Here is a 19,318-nt window from a genome sequence, read left to right as displayed (position 1 = left end):
CTAAAAAAATTTTTGAAATTAATAATTCGGCGTATGAAGGTACTCGACCTAAATAACTTAGATCTGGATTTCACTAATTATCATAACAATCCCTTATACTATAGGCTGGAATTACCCATTTCAAACTTTTCATCCCAGTTCATTTTGCGGTTATTGTTTGATATGTTTTTGAAATCTATTTTTAAGGAAATCAAATATTGGTAAGTAAAAATATATAATATATGTACATATAAAAAAAGTAGTTTGATTAATGATGACATGTAAAACAAAGTATGTAATGCGCCATACTCGAAGATTGCCGAGCAAAGCTCGGTCGCCCAGGTACTGCATATAGAAAAAGCATAACTTCTGTAATTTAAAAGAAATAGTTACCGAGCCGTATAAGCACAAGTTTAACATTAATCTTCACTAGTACTCGATACTTATGACTTTCCCGTTAAAATTATTTATTGTCGTCGAGAGAAAATAAATATGGATGGAAGATCACCATCCACGTGGAGGTTTAATGGACTTAACGCAGTATTTGTACTTTTCAGTTTGTAATAATCAATTGTCAATCAAATACAAATCAACGCAATAAATAAACCTTTATCAGCTGATGCCATTATCATTACACCACCAACAATAGTAAGGTAGTTGCTGCCATAACAAGACAAACAACAATTACGCACAACATATGTACATACGTAGGTTAATGTCAAGACAGAATAGTGGAGGGCAAACAAAAGTAAGGACTGTGCGTTAAAAAATAGAAGTACAGAAATACTCCAGACCAATGACATATAGAGACCAAGCACGAATGATTGAGTTGTGGGTTTTTCATATTGTGCAGCTTCGTACTTATTTTCCATTCTGTTCAATCACTGTTATGGTTATTGAGTTTTTTCCCTTTTCTTTGAAGTTCATCATAAAATGGCAGAAATTGGTACACCACCGTTTTCAATAAAAGTAACGAACTAGAAATAGACGAAAATGACAACAAGCAATAGAAATGGGAATGGAAAATGATGACGAAGGTAATAATAACAAAAATAACTGTAGTGAAATGAAGTTGATGATTGATGTACCAGGTTTCAAGCGAAAAACCATCCACAGAAATGGATTGCTCCTGTTATTGAATAATATAATTTTTAACCTTTGCTCATGGAATGGGGAAGTCTAGCGAGTAACTACAAAATTGAGTTAATATAATCGACCTTAGATATAAAGAAAAAGACTGTGGGAGTGGTTAGGTTAAACTGGCTGGTCCGCGTGGACCTCACATAGACGAAATGAGTCCATAGTATTACCTGAAGCTTGCTCAACGACTATACTGAAAATCCCTATCAAAAACCAAGACCTATGCTACAGAACAGCTCCCTCCTCTGGGCAAATATTAGATACTTTCTAGGACTTATGCTACTTGCTACTTCTAGATCTGATAGCATTTCCAGTCGTAATAGCTGGAGTTTTAAGCTGCATACATTGGTGCGTTATCAGTAACCGTATCGGTAACCTTATAACAGCTGATTCGATCAACGGTATGGGAATCAAAATAATCGATTATTGGTGCCGTATCGTAACGCTAAGGACGTAACCGTATCGCAGCCAACCAATTGGTTTTTGGTTTTTCGCCGTATCCATAACCTAAAAATATTTGAGTTGGTGAATTTAATAACTTTTTGTAGATTTTATTCATTGTTTTGGATACGTTATTACTAGGAGACTTATTTTTTGTGAAATATGTTTGTAATTTTTTGCGTTTTCTTCATTTTTATGAAATTTTCACGATTTTTAGGTTAAGGCACCATTAATTGATAACAATGTATCGTATAGGGTTACGTTAGGGATACCACTACACCGATACGACAAACGGCACCGGTTTTAGTCTTGCACAAAATGTTTCAATTCAATTTAATTCACTTTATTAAGTCTATGATTACATACATCTTACAGCAATCCTAAATTAATGTTTACAAAGAAATATATTCCAACATATGCAGATTAAGTATAATATGATTCAACTTTAGTACCAAAACATGATCTAGGAAGTGCGAAGTCTAGATCAAGAGTAGAGGAAATCTTGTTAAACTCTGCGAGTGCCGTTGAAATAGGTTCATAACTAAAATAGTTAGCTCTGCTATCATTGACAAGGCCTAACTTTTTGTGATTGTGCCAGCATAAGTGTGACAAGCAAATTTGAATTTAGGTACATTCAATTATTGAATACCAAAACAACAAGTAAAGGTGTCTAAGTTCGGGTGTAACAGAACATTATATACTCAGCGTGAGCTTCAATTGTACATTTCATTTCAGATAAATTACTTTTCTACATAACACGTGACATCGCCCGTTTAAAAAAAAATGTCTCCCCATTTCCTCTTACAATAAAACTTGATAAGTGAAATATCATTGATTCAAAACTATTTTTTGCTAAGTTATAGCTTATTATTCTAGTCTACGACCCTTTTAAACCTTTTAGACTTGTTTTGTATCTAAGTTGCCGTGGTCTTTAACCGATGCCGTCCATTTTTACTAGAAATATTTTCTGCTATAGGGAAAATTTGTGTACCCAATTTTATCACATTCCGTTTTTCTTCGAGTTATGGCTCCCGAAACATAGAAAATTGCTAAGTCATAAAAGGGGCGGTGCCACGCCCATTTTTTTTCAATTTGAATTTTTTTCCTATTTATTGTTATAAATCCACTTTGAAAATGAAATACCATTGAGATAAAACTCTTTTTGGCAAAGATATAGCTTATTTTATTCGTCCACGACCCTTTTAAAAATCTTTTATATAAAAGTGGGCGTGGTCCTCAACCAATTTCGTAAATTTTTTTTCAAAGCATTTCAAAGGCAACCTTGCCGAATTTTGTTACGATAGATTTAGCGATTTTTGATTAATATATTTGTAAGATTGGTTTTATCACAAGTGGGCGATGCCACGCCCATTTAATTTTTTTTTTTTTTCAAATTTGTATCAAGAGCCTCAATATCAGTCCACACGTCAAATTTCAACATTCTAGGTGTATTATTTACTAAATAATCATGGTTTTTGTGTTTTTAATACCAATCTATTCTGGGTCCAGATAAGCTCGGGTACCAAATTTGGTGAAGATATCTCAATATTTACTCAAGTTATCGTGTTAACGGACAGACGGACGGACATGGGCCAATCGAATTTTTTTTCGATATTGATATATGGAAGTCTATATCTATCTCGATTCTCTCTTTCTATCTACCTCACAGACATCGCTGAATAAATAAGTTTTTTTCGAAAGATCAGCCCAGATTTTATATATTTGATTTACTTACATAACTTTGAAAGAATTTCATGAATTTCTTCCTCATCTCTCTCCCTCTCTTCTTCCACTTCCCTCCCATTAACTCTTCCTCTCTATTATTTCCCACTTTGGCTCCTTTTCACTTTCCCTCCTGCTATTCTGATACCACTCTCTATACCTCTACTCTTCCGCACCTCTCGCCATCCTTCACGTTTTCCGACAGAGTGGATAATTGATGAATGGTGGAACAGTTTTTCTTGAGCCTTTTAAAATTTGGGTTGGGAGGTATAGCAGTTTCGGCGTTACGCCATCTTCTGGGTAATTTTTCGTGCAAACGAAGATTAAGATCTTAATTATTATAGCTTGGGGCTTTCGTTGAACGATTTTAATTTTTTTGCACAATATTTACACCATGAGAGTATTATTGACAGAACTATACCGTCAAGCCATTAGGTGTTGTTGTAGCAGTGCTACGCCCCATCCTATAGGTGCGACCAATCACAAATTGTCATCAATGTCCTCTAACGGGAGTCCAAAGAAACTTGCAATTTCAATAGGGATGGACCATAATGGGAGGGATGTTAGAGGCGTTGGTTCCACATTACAATTAAAGAGATGGTTGGTGTCATGTGGGGACACATTGCAAGCGGGGCATATATTTTGTATGTCGGAGTTGATTCTGGATAGGTAAGAGTTTAACCTGTTACAGTATCCAGATCGAAGTTGAGCTAGAGTGACTCGCGTTTCCCTGGGGAGTATGGGTTCCTCTTCCACAAGTTTTGGGTACTGTTCTTTGAGTACTGGATTCACCGGGCAATTCCTGGCATAAAGGTCCTTTAGTCGTGGCAGTCTACGTCAACATGGTCTTTTCGGGTGTTACATATGTAAGTATGAAAAAAAAGGAAATTGGACTGGGTACTCACCTTTATAGTGTACACGTAAATTATTCTGTGATAGTCCAATAGATAGACATTTATCATGTGGACTCCAGCAGCGTGGCAGTGGAGTTTCAGCTTCATTAACATTAGGATAGAGCATTTTTAAACGATCAGTCACTTGCTGATGGGAATGGTGATGGTGATGATGATGATGACTGCTAATACCGCTACCGCCGACGCCACCACCACCAGTGATGGCACCCGGCATGGTAGTTCCCGGTCCACCACTACCAGACGGGTTACTGCTATTGCTACTACTCCCAAGCATATTCACCGATTGTATAAGGTTGTTTGTTGTATTGGCGACGTTACTAGAATTCAAATCACTTAAAAAATTGAGACCGATCCCACCGACGCCGCTATTGCTGCTCCCTGCGATGCCGCCGCCGTACACGTCGCTGTCGCTGCCCGAAAAAGCTGGTATATCAAATGCGAACGGTGAATTGTTTGTACTGCCGCTGCTACTACAGGCACCGAAATTGGGATAATAATGATGATGGTGGTGGTGGTGTTGTTGTTGTTGTAGTGGATGCGTGAATGGATGATGTGTAAAGTGTGGAGGAGCGTAAGAAGAGTGTGCAGCTGATGATGATTTTGGTGCTTCAACTTGTTGTGCGCCGCTAGCGCTTACGTTCAATTCGTCACCTGGATCTTGATCTATATCAGCGTTAATATTCTCTTCGTCCTCCTGCTGCAACAATAATGGCAGTGATGTGGGAGGTGTTCGGTTACGTTGGCTTGTCGCGCTACTTCCCACTTCTGGAAGTACACCAATTACACCCTCTGAGCGTTGAGCATTGCTTAAATTTGCTGATAATACAGATTGAGATCGGCCTTCTGCATACGATTCCTGTTGTTGCAGATTTTGTTGTTGTGGCTGTTGACTGGTTGTTGCGATATCAGCAATCAGTTCATTAGATGCACCAACCGTTATGGCATTTGAAACCACTGCATCAATTGTACGAGCAATAATGTTATTGTCGTTCTCTTCTAGCTGTTGCACCAACAAAGTTTGTTGTTCTATTTGAACACCTGAGCTCGATGTTGCTGACGATGTTTCCTCTTGCTGCCTGTGTGCGTGATCGTGCTGCTGCTGTTGTGCTTGTTCTGGTACGATTGGTAGTGAAAGCGACGGTAGTGGTAGAAGTGCGTGTTGCTGGATGGAAGGAGAGGGAGAATGTTGAAAGTGATGCGTATGTACAGAGTGTAATTGATCTTGTTGTTGTTGATTATGATAAAATTGAATTAAATTATGTGACGATGATGACGGCGATGTTGATGATGATGATTGAGAGGATGAAGGAGGTGGAGTGGAATTATTATTGAATAAAAGTGGTGTCAAGAAAATTGAATTATCGGACAACGATTGAGATGCTACTTCTACTGCCGCTGGTTGTGAGGCCAATGGCGGTGGAGGTGGTAGTGGTTGGGGCATAACCGCTGCACCATTGTGCCCCTCGGCCTCGAATGCCAGTTGCAATGGCTCTTCAGCATGCTCTGGGAGATGTGGCAGTTCATTGTTCATTTCATTATTATCAGATAATGGTAGTATTGGCAAATTGGCGAGCAGATTGCTTCTACTACTATTGTTGCTGCTGCTTTGGCTGCTGTTCGTCGTCGACGACAAATTTAATTGCGGTTCATTATCATTATCGGTGTCCATTTTTAATTTTGTTATTATTATTTTTTGTTTCAAACTGAAAATATGGTTGGTACACACATTTTAGTATCATTTCAACAAAATGTGTGCTGGGGGTGTTTTAAAAGGAAGGAAAAGTTCGTAGAGTTTAAATAAATTATGCCGTAACTGGAATTTCATTATCATCATCAACATCATCGTCGTAACATCAATAGTAAAAAGAGCTTAAAAGTATAAGAAAGCTTGTTTTTCATTAATTAAAAGAAATAAAAATTAAATTGCATAAAAAAGTAAATACAAATAATAGATAAAAGAAAAAGTATTCCCACTTCAAATTTTTAGAACTACAAACAGCTTATAGGAGTATATGATATTCAATCCCTGGAAATTCATTGGGTTGTATATGGCAACCCTCCCGCAATTCCTAGCTTCTTCAAACCAAATAACAGTCACGTGTACCTTTGGTAAATACTATTTATTTTGCAGACGAGACTTTGGTAACTCCAAGTTCTTCAAGGACGAGTGAGATGGATGACCTATAAGGGTCAATGTGGTCATTTAAAATCGTTCCTAAGATGGCCAAGCTAGTACCTTAATGGCACCATTTTTCAAAACGTACCGAATGAATATCAGGCCAAGGCCATCAACATCGATAAAACTCTAAAACCACCGGGGTCTTCTTATCGCTGCAAGAAAAAAAGATCAATCCCCATCAATTCCGTGGTCTTAGTAGCACTCGTCGAAAGTTTAAAGGCCACTATGCCAGGTCTGTCCTGTGAAGCGGCTAAACCCACCGACCGACCGAAGGTTCAGGGATCGAAAAATTCGGTCTCGCTGCAGTCGGGCTCGCACATTTGTTACACTCCGATAAACTTGTTGCGGCGTACAACTTGAGGGCTCATCTTAGAAATTGCTAATTCGCGTAAATGCGATTGGTTTCTGAGGTGAAACATACGTTCCGTTTCGTAATAGAGAATGAGGCCCTTATTATGAATACGACACTTGTGAATTGCACAATTATTCTCAAACTTTAGGGATAAATATCAGAAAACTAGAAGAAGGGTAAAGGTGAAACTCCGAAGCAAAAGTGTTAAATCATCAGTTTTGAGATTTGTGTCACATGTTTTCTAAGGCTTAATATCGATGAAAACTATTAGATGCAACCAGTCGTAAAACGATGTACAATGAACTGAACTTATGATCGTATTTTACCTACGTTCTGGGTTACACTGAAATAACTACCAGTAGTCGTGTTGAAGGCGAGTTATTCTGATATATATTGTTGTTGTAACGATTAATGCACTCACCGAGCATGCACTCACTAAGCTACTATTATCAAGCAGCTTAAGGAACTAAGTTCTGCTTTAACTTACCCCAAGCAGGTTAGGGGGTTGGAATATACCCGCGATAGATATGCCTGTCGTAAGAGGCGACTAAAATACCAGATTCAAGGGGTTGTGTATCGCAACCTTTTCAGGTTACCAGCGCAACATATAGCTTCTCCAAGCCCAATTGTCAACCTCACCTATCCGCGGCGAATCCTGTTTCACTAACAGACGAGGCCCTGGCGACCCCAAACTCTTGGAACTTCGCGGTGGGGAGGGAGGGATGGCCTGAAGGTTTAATGTGGCCACATAAATCGTTCCCGAGATGGTCGAGCTAGCACTTTAATGGAGCTAGCACTAAATGGATGCTTTAACTTCGAAATTGTACATGTGTAACAATTAGGCAGTAAATGTTTAAGAAAAAGTTTTCGAGTTCTAACATGGAAATACTTATTATTGAATAAGAGGTGGAAAATTAAAGTTGATTCTTTCTTTTCAAGTTTAGGCATTTTATATGGGCCACTTTTAATTTCTTTCACCTGTAAAACTAGGAAGTCAAGGCCACACTGACCTAAATAGAGAAAATGACCCTGGTTGTTCAAGTTTTTCAATTGCACTATATCGGTTGACATAAAAACAACATCAAAAGCCAATTAACTGCATAAAAACGTATATACAACGCATTTAATAATAGTAAACTGAATATCTAATAAATCTAAGCCCATTCAATGCTTGTTCGGAAATTACACCCACTCCTCAGTGTAATAAATTATGTATACATTTTATTATGCATACAAAGCGCAGTCAATCTTCTACCAAAGAAAACAACTTTTTATGTATTGCAATGAGTTTGTGCAAGCACGCAAGTCTATCTGGTGTAGAGATCGTAGGTGCTAACTCTTCCTGCTGCTTATTGCGTAGCAATGCGCACACTTCATCTTTGCCCTTTTTTGGGTAAACCACCAGCTGCTGTGACTGGCTGGATGACGAGTGAAGACAACAAAAATGTCAATTTTACATGTATAAAATCGATATGGAAATATTATACGTACATTTCCACAAACTAATATTATGCAGAAATATACAATCAACTATATTTACTTTTTATTTAGATAGCTTTGGGTTCTTTTTTTTAGTTTTAAAATTAGTCCAATTAATTTATAAAGTTTTCCACTTTTTACGTTTCACAGATTTTCTTTGTTTTCCTTTCTAAAATGAGCAAAAGAAAAGAACTGTCAATCAAATAAAAACACACCAGCACACACATACAGTCAAAGCTCCTCTTCACGGTTGCCACATTAGTAATTTTTTTTTTAACAGAACAGTGGATTTTGTATATGTTTGCTTAGGTGGTCCGTTTTTATTGTTTGTGACCCAAAAAACTGTTGAGAAAGCACTACTGCACCTTATAAGCACGACACATAACATTTTGGTAATTCTATACGACAGCATGACACTCTTAATACACGTCCAGATCCAAAATTTTTGACCTCCTCTTTCGGATTCGCGATCTTTGATCTAAAACGCGTCTTTTGATATCTCTTTATATTTTTGGACATGTATTAACGGCTGAATATTGTAATTCAGTCTCATCTTAAGTCTCTAAAATTGAGATTTTCCTTTAGAGACAAGTTTTGTGACTTTAGATGATTTGGTATTCAGTAAAGGAAACTCACAAAAACAATTCACCATTTCAACGAAATTCAGCAAAAAAACAATTTAACCATACTTTGAACAAATAATATAGCATTGCATTTTGTAAGCATAACGTTGGGTGGTATTGTGGCCGAGCTTGCAAAGACGCCGTTCACAATTTTGTATAGAAAATCCCAAAGTGTGTAGGTTCGAATCTCAGCAGCGCCACATAGAGTTCGATGTTTTAAGTATTTTCTGTTTTTTTTTTTCTGTGCTTATTTTAATTTGAGGAATAAAACAATATACTTAAAGCTTTTTTCGCAAATAATTTTCATACTTTTTCTGAAATTTTCATGTTTCTGATCTGCCCCCGACCCAGCTCACAAATAAGTGATTGCTTTTGTGAGGCTGGAGACGCGAGAGAGCTTACAGAATGGCAAATTGTATCAAAAGTGATTTTCACCCCAAATAGTCTCTAATAGTGAGTAGAGACGGCTTACTGAATTCAGCTGTAAGAGCTTCATGCTGTTGTATAGGATTACCATATTATTGATACAGCATTGCTTATAAAAGGGCTTCAAGTAATTTTGCATGTGAATTGCCAAAACGAATTAATGCCCAAAACATAAGTGCAGAATCGCTACCCAGCTAGATTTTAAATACACTGGTTTACACTACGCAAAACTCATTTGTCGCCTCTTGCTAAGTAGCTCTCTGCTTGACCTGCTCAAACCAAATTAGCTGCATAGAATCAGTTTTGCGTAACAAAAACCCAAACAATCACGAACAAGCTCAAACAAAAATTCTAAATAAACAAAATTTTTTTACGTCAAGTAAAATCTAAAATTTATATTCAAAACAGTTTTTTCGGGTAAAAGTCTAGTTGAGGGGTCGACTGCTAATACGCTACCAAAAATATCGAGAGACGTGGCAAAAGACGCGTATTGACCTCGAAAACAATAATCCGAAGTCGGAAAAGAAAAATTGTATCTCTATCCCAGGCATGCTTAACCAACGAACTGATATCATTTCGTTACGATAATTAACGTTAATAAACGAAACAAAGTCAATTCGCTTCGTTTATTAACGTTAATTATTAACGTTAATTTGACGTTCTTAACGTTAATAAACTAAACGAAATGACTTTGTTTCGTTTATTAACGTTAATTATCGTAACAAAATGATATCGGTTCATTGGTTAAGCCAGGGATGCACCTTAACGTTAAGCTAATCGTTTATCAAAAAATTTCCACCGTTTCCGTTGAAACACTTCGAAATATTATCGATAAAGAAATTATCAAGATAAATTGTATCTCGTTTTTAACCGAAACGAAAAGCTTTCGTTAACGTTAAAAACGTTAACGAAAACGTGATACTTTATGTTTGAATTATGCTGGCAATGCTATAGCCATGGTGAAGCCGTAAGGTGGCAACAACGAGCGCACATACACACACAAACTCTATGTAATTTGTTTGTGTAATTCGTTGGTGGTAATGTCAAAAATACTCTGAGAAATGTTCGTACTGTCAAAATTCATGAGAAAAGTTGCAATCAGCTTGGATAATGCTTTCACCTTTAATGACTCCGCCATCAATCAGCTTTGCCAGCATAGTTTGAAATTAATAATCAACATAAACGATTTGATTTCGTTTTGATATGGCAGAAAACGAAACGAAATCATTTCGTTAATTTGACGATCTTAACGTTAATAAACGAAACGAAATGACTTCGTTTCGTTTATTAACGTTGATTATCGTAACGAAATGATATCGTTTCGTTGGTTAAGCATGCCTGGGTTAAGCATGCATGCTCTATCCTGAGATATTTGCAGTTGAAGTTGGTGATTTTCATGTGGTTGTTGTAATGTTGTTGTACCCACAAAAAAATTTGGGTAAAAGTGTTTTGCGCGGATATACTTTTGGTCTACAAACCGGTGTTGGACCCACCCAGGGTAATTTTTTATAAGCGCGGACAAAGGCCGCCAATGCAGAAAGGTGTTCTGCGCAAAGATACTATGGATCCCACCCCCGGTTTCGGAGGGATCCGCGGGTCATTTTTCGGTTTTTCGTTAAAGTCTTTTGAACGATTTAAAATTTTTATTATCCGCTTTCGGATTATTAATACTGATGTCAAGACGAGTCGTTTGACACCTCTCTCAATATTTTTGGTGGCGTATTAGCAGTAGACTCCCCAACTAGACTTTTACCTTTTTTTGTATTTTAAAATTTATTTTGAATTAGCAACTGCATCGATCTGCCTATTTAGCTGGCATGTGCTGCACATGTGTCTACGAAATAATCGAGGAGCAGCAAAACTAGCAGAGCTGCAGGCAAAACTGCTGCACGTGGCTTGAAGGTAAGTTTCAACTGTTAAGTCTACGATGTTCGCGTCTGCATCAAAAATCAGGAACATGAGAAAATCCATTCTAACGAAGCCATATGTCTCAAGTTATGTGCTTGAACGAAATAAATCCATTCTGGGGAGGCCATAAGAGTGTCGTACTGTCGTATAAAATTATGGAAAAAACTTATATATGTATCCGCCAGTTGAGAAATTTAAGTTTTCTAGCGTCAATAATAGCTGTGTTTTTTCACATCTAAATACGTTTACGCATAAACACTATATGCGCTGCTAAGCGACAAACTTTAAATACACTTCTAAAATTGCTACGCATAAAATTAGTACTACTAATTTTCAATACGCATTATACTCAGGTGTAACTGAAATATACGTCTATTTTTCACCCTCTGCACTAATTCTATGTATTTTATGCGCGTCCACTATTTATTAAAACTGATTCAGCTCTATGTTATACACAGAAATACAACAGAGGGATGTGTCTCCGCTTTTCGGCACACACTGTGCTGTAGCTAGTTGTTTAACCACTGCCCCTAGAGGCATCTCCTAAGCATTATCTAAGCGGGGATAGGCGTTTTGGGAACATACTAGATGGCGGTGCACCACCTAATTTCGGGCCAATATTTTCGGTTGTGGTATCAAAAGACGCGTCTCGGCCCCCGTTTTAAGAATCCGAAAGCGGAAATCAAAAAATTAATTTCTGGTGAAAGTTATTTACAAAAAAGGTAATAGTCTAGTTGAGGGGTCGACTGCTAATACGCTACCAAAAATATCGAGAGAGGTGTCAAACGACGCGTCTTGACATCAGTATTAATAATCCGAAGGCGGAAAAACCGAAAAAAGACCCGCGGGTACCTTCGAAACCGGGGGTCGGATCCATAGTATTTTTGCGCAGAAAACCTTTCTGCGTTGGCGGCCTTCGGCCGCGATTATAAAAAATAACCCTGGGCTACGCCATGCCAAGTCCGGGTGTGTGGTCTAACCGTGGCTACCGCCACGGTGATGCACAATTTTTTTTTGGGGTACAAACACAACAACAACCACATGGAAATCGCCAACTTCAAATGCAAATATCTCCGGACAGAGATAAAATTTTTCTTTTTTTTTTTTTACGCGTCGTTTGACACCTCCCTTGATATTTTTGGTAGCGTATTAGCAGTCGACCCCTCAACTAGACTATTACAACAAAAAACCGTAAAATGGCCCCGAGAGGGTCCGAAATAGGGGGCCCGATCTATAGCTTTTTTGTACAGATCACCTTTCTGAGTTGGCGTCCTTCGGCCTTCTTCTGCGCAGACGGGTGAATATACCGTTGGAATCAGCATAAAAAACTCTATAAAGTCCGATTTTTTATTTTTTTTTGACAAATGTATGTATTCTTCACTTGTTCCAAAACAACAACCATATGAAAATTTGATCCGATTTTTTGCTTATATCTTTTGACAGAAATAAAAAAAACTTAATTTCCGCTTTCGGATTATTAATACGGAGGTCAAAACGCGTCTTTTGATACCCCCATTATCAAATTTTGACTACAATTAGGCAGTGCAGCGTCATCTAGTAAATTACCGGCGTTTTTTACACGCGTATACATTCGTCCCACGCGCAAACACCCTCTTGTATAATAGGCTTATACTCAAGTTACGCAATTTTTTGTCAATGAAATTAGAAAAACGTCCTTTTATACGCTAAAGTATGGTACCAAAAAAAAACCCGCGTGGCAGCCCCAATGAACTTTTTTTATCCTCCTTTCCACTGTATCCGCACTGTGGTGTTTTTCTTGTATTCTGCGCTTTGTTCATAAAATTCGCTATGGCTCACGTCCAACAACAAATCAAGCACTCACCCATACACACATACAAGGAAAATTAGCAGAGAAAAAATGCGAAGTAAAACTATTGGAACAATGGAGTTTTTGCTAAATCATCTGTTAAATTTTTCCCGAGTTGGCCAATTTTTCAAGATTTTTATCTATGCACCAAAATGCTCTAAATCTTTTGTATCCCAATTTCTGGGATCGTGGTTCAACTCTTTTTACTGCTACAAGATTTGTGATTTTTTCTAGGCACTTCATTCACCTTGGTTCAACAATAAACGCGCAACACTAGTTTTCTTCACTTATCCACAGCTCAAGCTGATAAATTTTTTCCACTTGTTTTCTATAAAGTCAAAATTTTATTTTTTAAATAAATCTTTAGAGTTTTCTCTATTTATTTATATCTTTTCTTTAGAAATCACAAAATTCGACGTCGACTTTCCACAGGAACACGTACAGTGTTGCCAGTGTGAAATTAAGGTTTTTATCGACTTGCAGTTTGCTATCGATTTATGGCTTACTTGCCACCTTGCTTGTTTTTCTAAACTTGTGCTTAAAGCCGGAGTCATTGGTGCCGTATGTCGTATCGCTGTATCCGTATCCCTAACGTAATCAGCTGTTTATCGTTACGACGGTAAACCAAAACCCAATTGGTTGGCTACGATACGGTTACGACCTTAGCGGCACCAATAATCGATTGCATTGATTCTCATAAGGTTGGTCGAATCAGCTGTTAAAAGGTTACCGATACGGTTACCGATAAAGCACCAATGTCTCCAGCTTAAAGCTGGAGTCATTGGTGCCGTATGTCGTATCGCTGTATCCGTATCCCTAACGTAATCAGCTGTTTATCGTTAGGACGGTAAACCAAAACCCAATTGGTTGGCTACGATACGGTTACGACCTTAGCGGCAACAATAATCGATTGCATTGATTCTCATAAGGTTGGTCGAATCAGCTGTTAAAAGGTTACCGATACGGTTACCGATAAAGCACCAATGTCTCCAGCTTAAAGGCCTTGAAGGACATAATGCCGGACCTACATAAAACGATTTACCTAACACCACATTAACATATCACTGATTTACTTCAATACAGGCATGCTTAACCAACGAACCGATATCATTTCGTTACGATAATTACCGTTAATAAACGAAACAAAGTCATTTCGTTTCGTTTATTAACGTTAAAAACGTCAAATTAACGAAATGATTTCGTTTCGTTTTCTGCCATATCAAAACGGAATCAAATCGTTTATGTTCATTATTAATTTCAAACTATGCTGGCAAAGCTGATTGATGGCGGAGTCATTAAAGGTGAAAGCAATAGCCAAGCTGATTGCAACTTTTCTCATGAATTTTGACAGTACGAACATTTCTCAGAGTGTTTTTGACATTACCACCAACGAATTACACAAACAAATTATATGGAGTTTGTGTGTGTATGTGCGCTCGTTGTTACCACCTTACGGCTTCACCATGGCTATAGCATTGCCAGCACAATTCAAACATAAAGTATCACGTTTTTGTTAACGTTTTTAACGTTAACGAAAGCTTTTCGTTTCGGTTAAAAACGAGATACAATTTATCTTGATAATTTCTTTATCGATAATATTTCGAAGTGTTTCAACGGAAACGGTGGAAATTTTTTTATAAACGATTAGCTTAACGTTAAGGTGCATCCCTGCTTCAATAGTGTTAAACTCAAAAAACACAATTTTTCAGGAGAGCCATTAACAAGAACCATAATAACTTAATCCAGTCTAGTCTGAAAATAAAAACCAATGCAATTGAAAGAGTAGGTCAAATGAAGTACCTAGGTGTAATAATTGATGAGAAACTAAGTTTCACAGAACACATGAATCATTTAGAGAAGAAAATTGCATAAAAAATAGGATTTATGTATCGAACATGTAAGCATATTATCCAACATCATAAAATATTAGTATATAGATCAATTGTAGAACCACATTTTATTTACTGCCCATCAATACTACTAGTAACAAATGATACGTTAATTAATAAGCTCCAAATACAGCAAAACAAAGCAATGCCTTTGATACTAAAATGCTCTTATAGAACATCAAAAAGTATTATGCTTCCTATGTTAAATTGGCTTAGTATTAAGCAATTAATCTGTTATTACTCTTTGAAGTTTATACATTACATAACACAGGGAATGTTACCAAATTATCTGAGTGATAGGATACAGTATAATTATGAGATCCATAACTATGGAACTAGGAGTAGCAGAAATTTAAGACTGCCCAAAGTAAGAACCGAGTTCGCAAAAAAGACCTTAGAATACGTAGGCTATAAAATGTATAATGAACTACCAGCAGAGATAAAAGACTGTGAAAACGTTGTTAAGTTTAAAGAAAAACTATTTCTATATTGTAAAAATTTTAATATTTAATACTAGTTAAACAATAAATTTACTCATTTCTTTTTAATGAAATAGTCTTAAGAAACAATTATGAATTTTGTAAATTGTACTATACAATGAATTAGGCTTTTTTGGCCGTAATAAATAAAATAATAATGATAAAAATAATAAAAAGATTTTAACTGCCATATTTTGCGCATATAAAGGCACATTTTCATTTTTAGAGCACGTGGTAAATTTTTAACTGATCACAAAGATTTTTTTATACAACATAGATCATGATATTGGGTACGTTTATATGTTATTAACTCAAAAGTCGTGTTTTTTGAGTTATGACACTATTGAAGTAAATGAGCGATATGTAGTCATCTTCAATAAATCTTCAATAGATAATCTACGCGTTCACATATATTCCATGCCTAGGAACTAGATTATTATCTCCAGAATTTTCACGTTTCTCTTTAATTTAGCGCTTCGAATTACACTCTAGGTGGTATTTCCTTCTATTATATAAAAAAAGTTTTTTTCTTCCGGGAATGTTTTATTTCAGTGGTATGATCTTTCTGTAGTATTTACTGTTTTTTTTTTTAATTTATAGAAAGAAGTTAAATTTAGTCGAAGCTGAGTTGGCGGAGAGAAAACGTATACAACGTCGCAATGCTAAGAAAATGTTTGTTGAGAAAGACAAAGTGAGAATATTACATTTCGATGTGAAATATTACATTTTCAAAAATGAAATGTCGCGTTCCAGACATTTATGTTGTCACCAGGGTAAAATTTTACTATATATAAAATAAAGTATTTTACAATGGGTAGAAAGAAGTTAAATTTAACCGAAGTTGAGTTGGCGGAGAGAAAACGTTTTCAACGTCGCAATACTAAGAAACGGTTTGTTGAGAAAAACAAATCAAAAATTTTGAATAACCGTGCAGAAAAATATGAGGAGAGGAAAGCCGGAAAGCGTAAATCAGCACGAGAAAATTACCGTAAGGCAAAAGCAAAGAAAAGCAAATTGATGTTAGGGTTATATGATGCGGAGTCAAAGATTGAATATTTGGATATGGGAGATTTAGAAACAGAATGCGAACATTGTCACGCTCTCACGTTCAAAAATGAAATGTCGCGTTCCAAACATTCATGATGTCACCAGGGTAAAATTGTACTACCAAATAACGACGAGTACCCCGAAATACTAAAGAAATTGTTGTACGAAAGCAATGAAATATATAAACCTTTCCGAGAAAATATTAGAGTGTACAACAATTTATTCGCCTTTGCTTCCTTTATGTTTGAAAGAGCCAAAAGAGTAAAAAGAGATGATGTTTTTCAAATACTTCAACCAATTCTAAATAAAAATCCGTATGCTGAACAATACAGAAATCTTTATGAAATCCAAAAGAATAACATCGATAAAGAATATAATGTGGGGGCCCCACTGGAGATAGCGAAGCTATCGGAAGATGGGGAGGGCGTTGGCGAGCGTAGCGAGCAGGGGGAAAGCCCTCTACTTTTCTATAAAAGACAGTCGGCATCTCCGAAATTTGTTCTTAATTACCGATTATCGAAAGAAAAAATTTATAAGGGATTCTAGTTACTTAACTAAGGATTAGGAGTTAATTACAAAAAAGAAGATGATCTTTATATGTAAACAAAGTCTAAGCTCTGTATCCAGATTACAAGAAAACACTATTTTTTTTTTCCCCTTCGTAAACCAAACTTGATTGTTGAAATTTTGTTGTTCTCAGGCAAACAAATTCAATGGAAAGGGGGTTTGCGCGGACTTAAGGTAATTCTATACGACAGCATCATGGCTCAATTATATGGTTGGCTCATCTCATCAGCTGATTTTTTTTTATTTCATTGCATGGTCGATGGGATTGTCAAAAGGAGATGGCAAACTCAAAATTAAACCAACACATTGGCAACATTTTCTTACACATACAAAAACTCCTAAGTTTTATGTTTCCATTCCATACCATTCGCACTAACACCCATATACAGATTTTGACAATTTGAAGTTGGCGTTGTAAAAGCAGAGAATTTAAACACAATGAGAAGGCGTTTTTGCTAGATTCCAACTTTTTTGCATGTGAACACGTCTTGCACTTCACCACACACAATCCAATTTCAATGTTAACCAGTTAACAGAAGAAAATTCTCTGTCAACAGTTTCAGCTAGTGTTAAATTCTCTGGATTTTCTCTTAATATGATTTCTTTGTAGGAATATAGGTATTTAGTAGGATTAATTAAATTTAAATTTTATTACTTTTAGCAATATATTTGCTTGTTTTATAATTTAATATGAATTTGAATTTAATTAATATAATTTAGAAATCTTGAAAAAGGTAAAATAAGCTTAATTTCAATGGTAAATGGAGGATTGAAAATAGCCTTATGACGTTGCAAATAAGTATATACGGTCTAAGTAACAGATAAGACAATGTGAAACTTATAGTACGTTTGGCGCACCTGTTAGGCACTAGTTTAAGGTTATAGGTGTTTCAGGTTCGAACCTCAATACAGCTTGTTTTCTTTTTTTTTTATTGCTGAAAAATCCCATTAACATATCGAATTATGAATTTTCGATAAGCAAAAGCCGATGTTATTTTGCTCATTCCAAAAAGTTTTCTTGAAAGTGCGGTTGACGCGATTAAAGTTACGCGGGTTTGAATATAATTAAAAAAATAAATTGCGATGTCGCGCGTTCGAAAATGTGTTGCTCGTGGGTGTTTGAACACCGAGAAGGTTTTGCCGGTCTTCCGTTGGCCGGTAAAGCCTTCTCAAGACAAGAAGTGGAGGGCGGCTTTGGGCATTGCCCTTGACGCCCATATTCCTAAATGGAATTATTATGTGTGCCGGGCACACTTTACAGACCGGGACCTTCATCATAAAGGCAACCGCCTGAGGGAGGATGCTGTGCCATACATTGGTAAGTAAAAATAATGGTTTAATTGTGTGAAAGTGGTGTAAAGGAGTTAAAAAAATATGTATGTGCGTGTGATGTGTGTATTTTCTATACCCAACAGAAAATTCTGTAAATGTTATTGGAAATACCTTTAAGTAAGTTTACAAAATAGGCGAAGTATAAATGCTTTCAATAGTAAATAAATTTAAATTTTCTTTTGTAAGCGTTGAGACCGAATGTTTGTTAATGATTTAGTTTTACAAAAAAAAATTAAATGTATTGCTTTCTTTTAAAATTGTATGTAAGCTTACATTTTTCAGCTTCTAACGAAATCAGCGTTTTATAAGCTTAATATCTATTTCTGTAAACTTACTTTTTAAAAATATTTTTATATAAATAAATATATTTTTGAAATAAATTTAATTATTATTCTTTTTTGGTTTATTTTATGTCTGCTATTTTGTTTTATTATATTGTATCCTTTTATATTCAAGTTTTTTTAAATTTATTTTATTATAATTTTTTTCTAATTCCTTTTATTAAATCTTTGGTTTATTTGCTTATGTTGTTTTATGTTTTATTATACTTTTATTTTCATTTATTTTACTAACATGTTTTTCTGTTTTTAATTTTTATTTTCTATAGTTTTTTTTTTATCAAAGATTTTGAGCGGCATTATTTGTTAAATTTATTGGTTTTTTATAAAATTATTTTTTATTATTCTATTTTCTAGCGGCATTATTTTGTTAAATTTATTGGTTTTTTATAAAATTATTTTTTATTATTCTATTTTCTAAAGTTTTTTTTATCAAATATTTTGAGCGGCATTTTTTTTTTTTTTTTGTTAAATTTATTGATTTTTTTATACAATTTTTAATTGGGAAAAGCAACTAAATTATGGCATTTTCTATATAGATGCTACGGTTGCTGCCCCGATTGCCGAGGTCGGCGATGAGGAGCCGATGTGCTATGCAACCACTTTTTCTGCGCCCGTTTCTTCAACTCCAATTGCGGAGCCACGAAAACGTGCCAGAAAATGCTGCATAGGGTC

The 19,318-nt window shown here is 35.9% G+C and overlaps 1 protein-coding gene across 5 annotated transcripts in view; it reads right to left on the bottom strand.

Moving 5' to 3' along the window:
* The window catches only part of RanBPM (Ran-binding protein M), a 35,777-nt gene extending 22,342 nt beyond the window's left edge, over positions 1-13,435 (bottom strand). For 2 of the 5 annotated variants that reach the window (XM_067776216.1, XM_067776218.1), the window contains exons 1-2: positions 13,239-13,435; positions 4,188-5,899 (exon numbers count right to left, since the gene is read on the bottom strand). In XM_067776216.1, the coding sequence (XP_067632317.1) occupies positions 4,188-5,865 (1,678 nt within the window). In that variant the 5' untranslated portion in view covers positions 5,866-5,899; positions 13,239-13,435. Of the gene's footprint in view, positions 1-4,187; positions 5,900-8,267; positions 8,376-13,238 lie in introns of those variants that run through there. The other 3 variants (XM_067776219.1, XM_067776220.1, XM_067776217.1) reach the window with 2 other exon arrangements.
* Positions 13,436-19,318: the final 5,883 nt, after the last annotated feature.

The sequence above is a fragment of the Eurosta solidaginis genome, chromosome 3, assembly GCF_040869045.1.
Source record: "Eurosta solidaginis isolate ZX-2024a chromosome 3, ASM4086904v1, whole genome shotgun sequence".
Classification (NCBI taxonomy): domain Eukaryota; kingdom Metazoa; phylum Arthropoda; class Insecta; order Diptera; family Tephritidae; genus Eurosta; species Eurosta solidaginis.
Note: the sequence above shows the minus strand (reverse complement) of the source record. Positions and strands in the feature narration are given on the sequence as shown.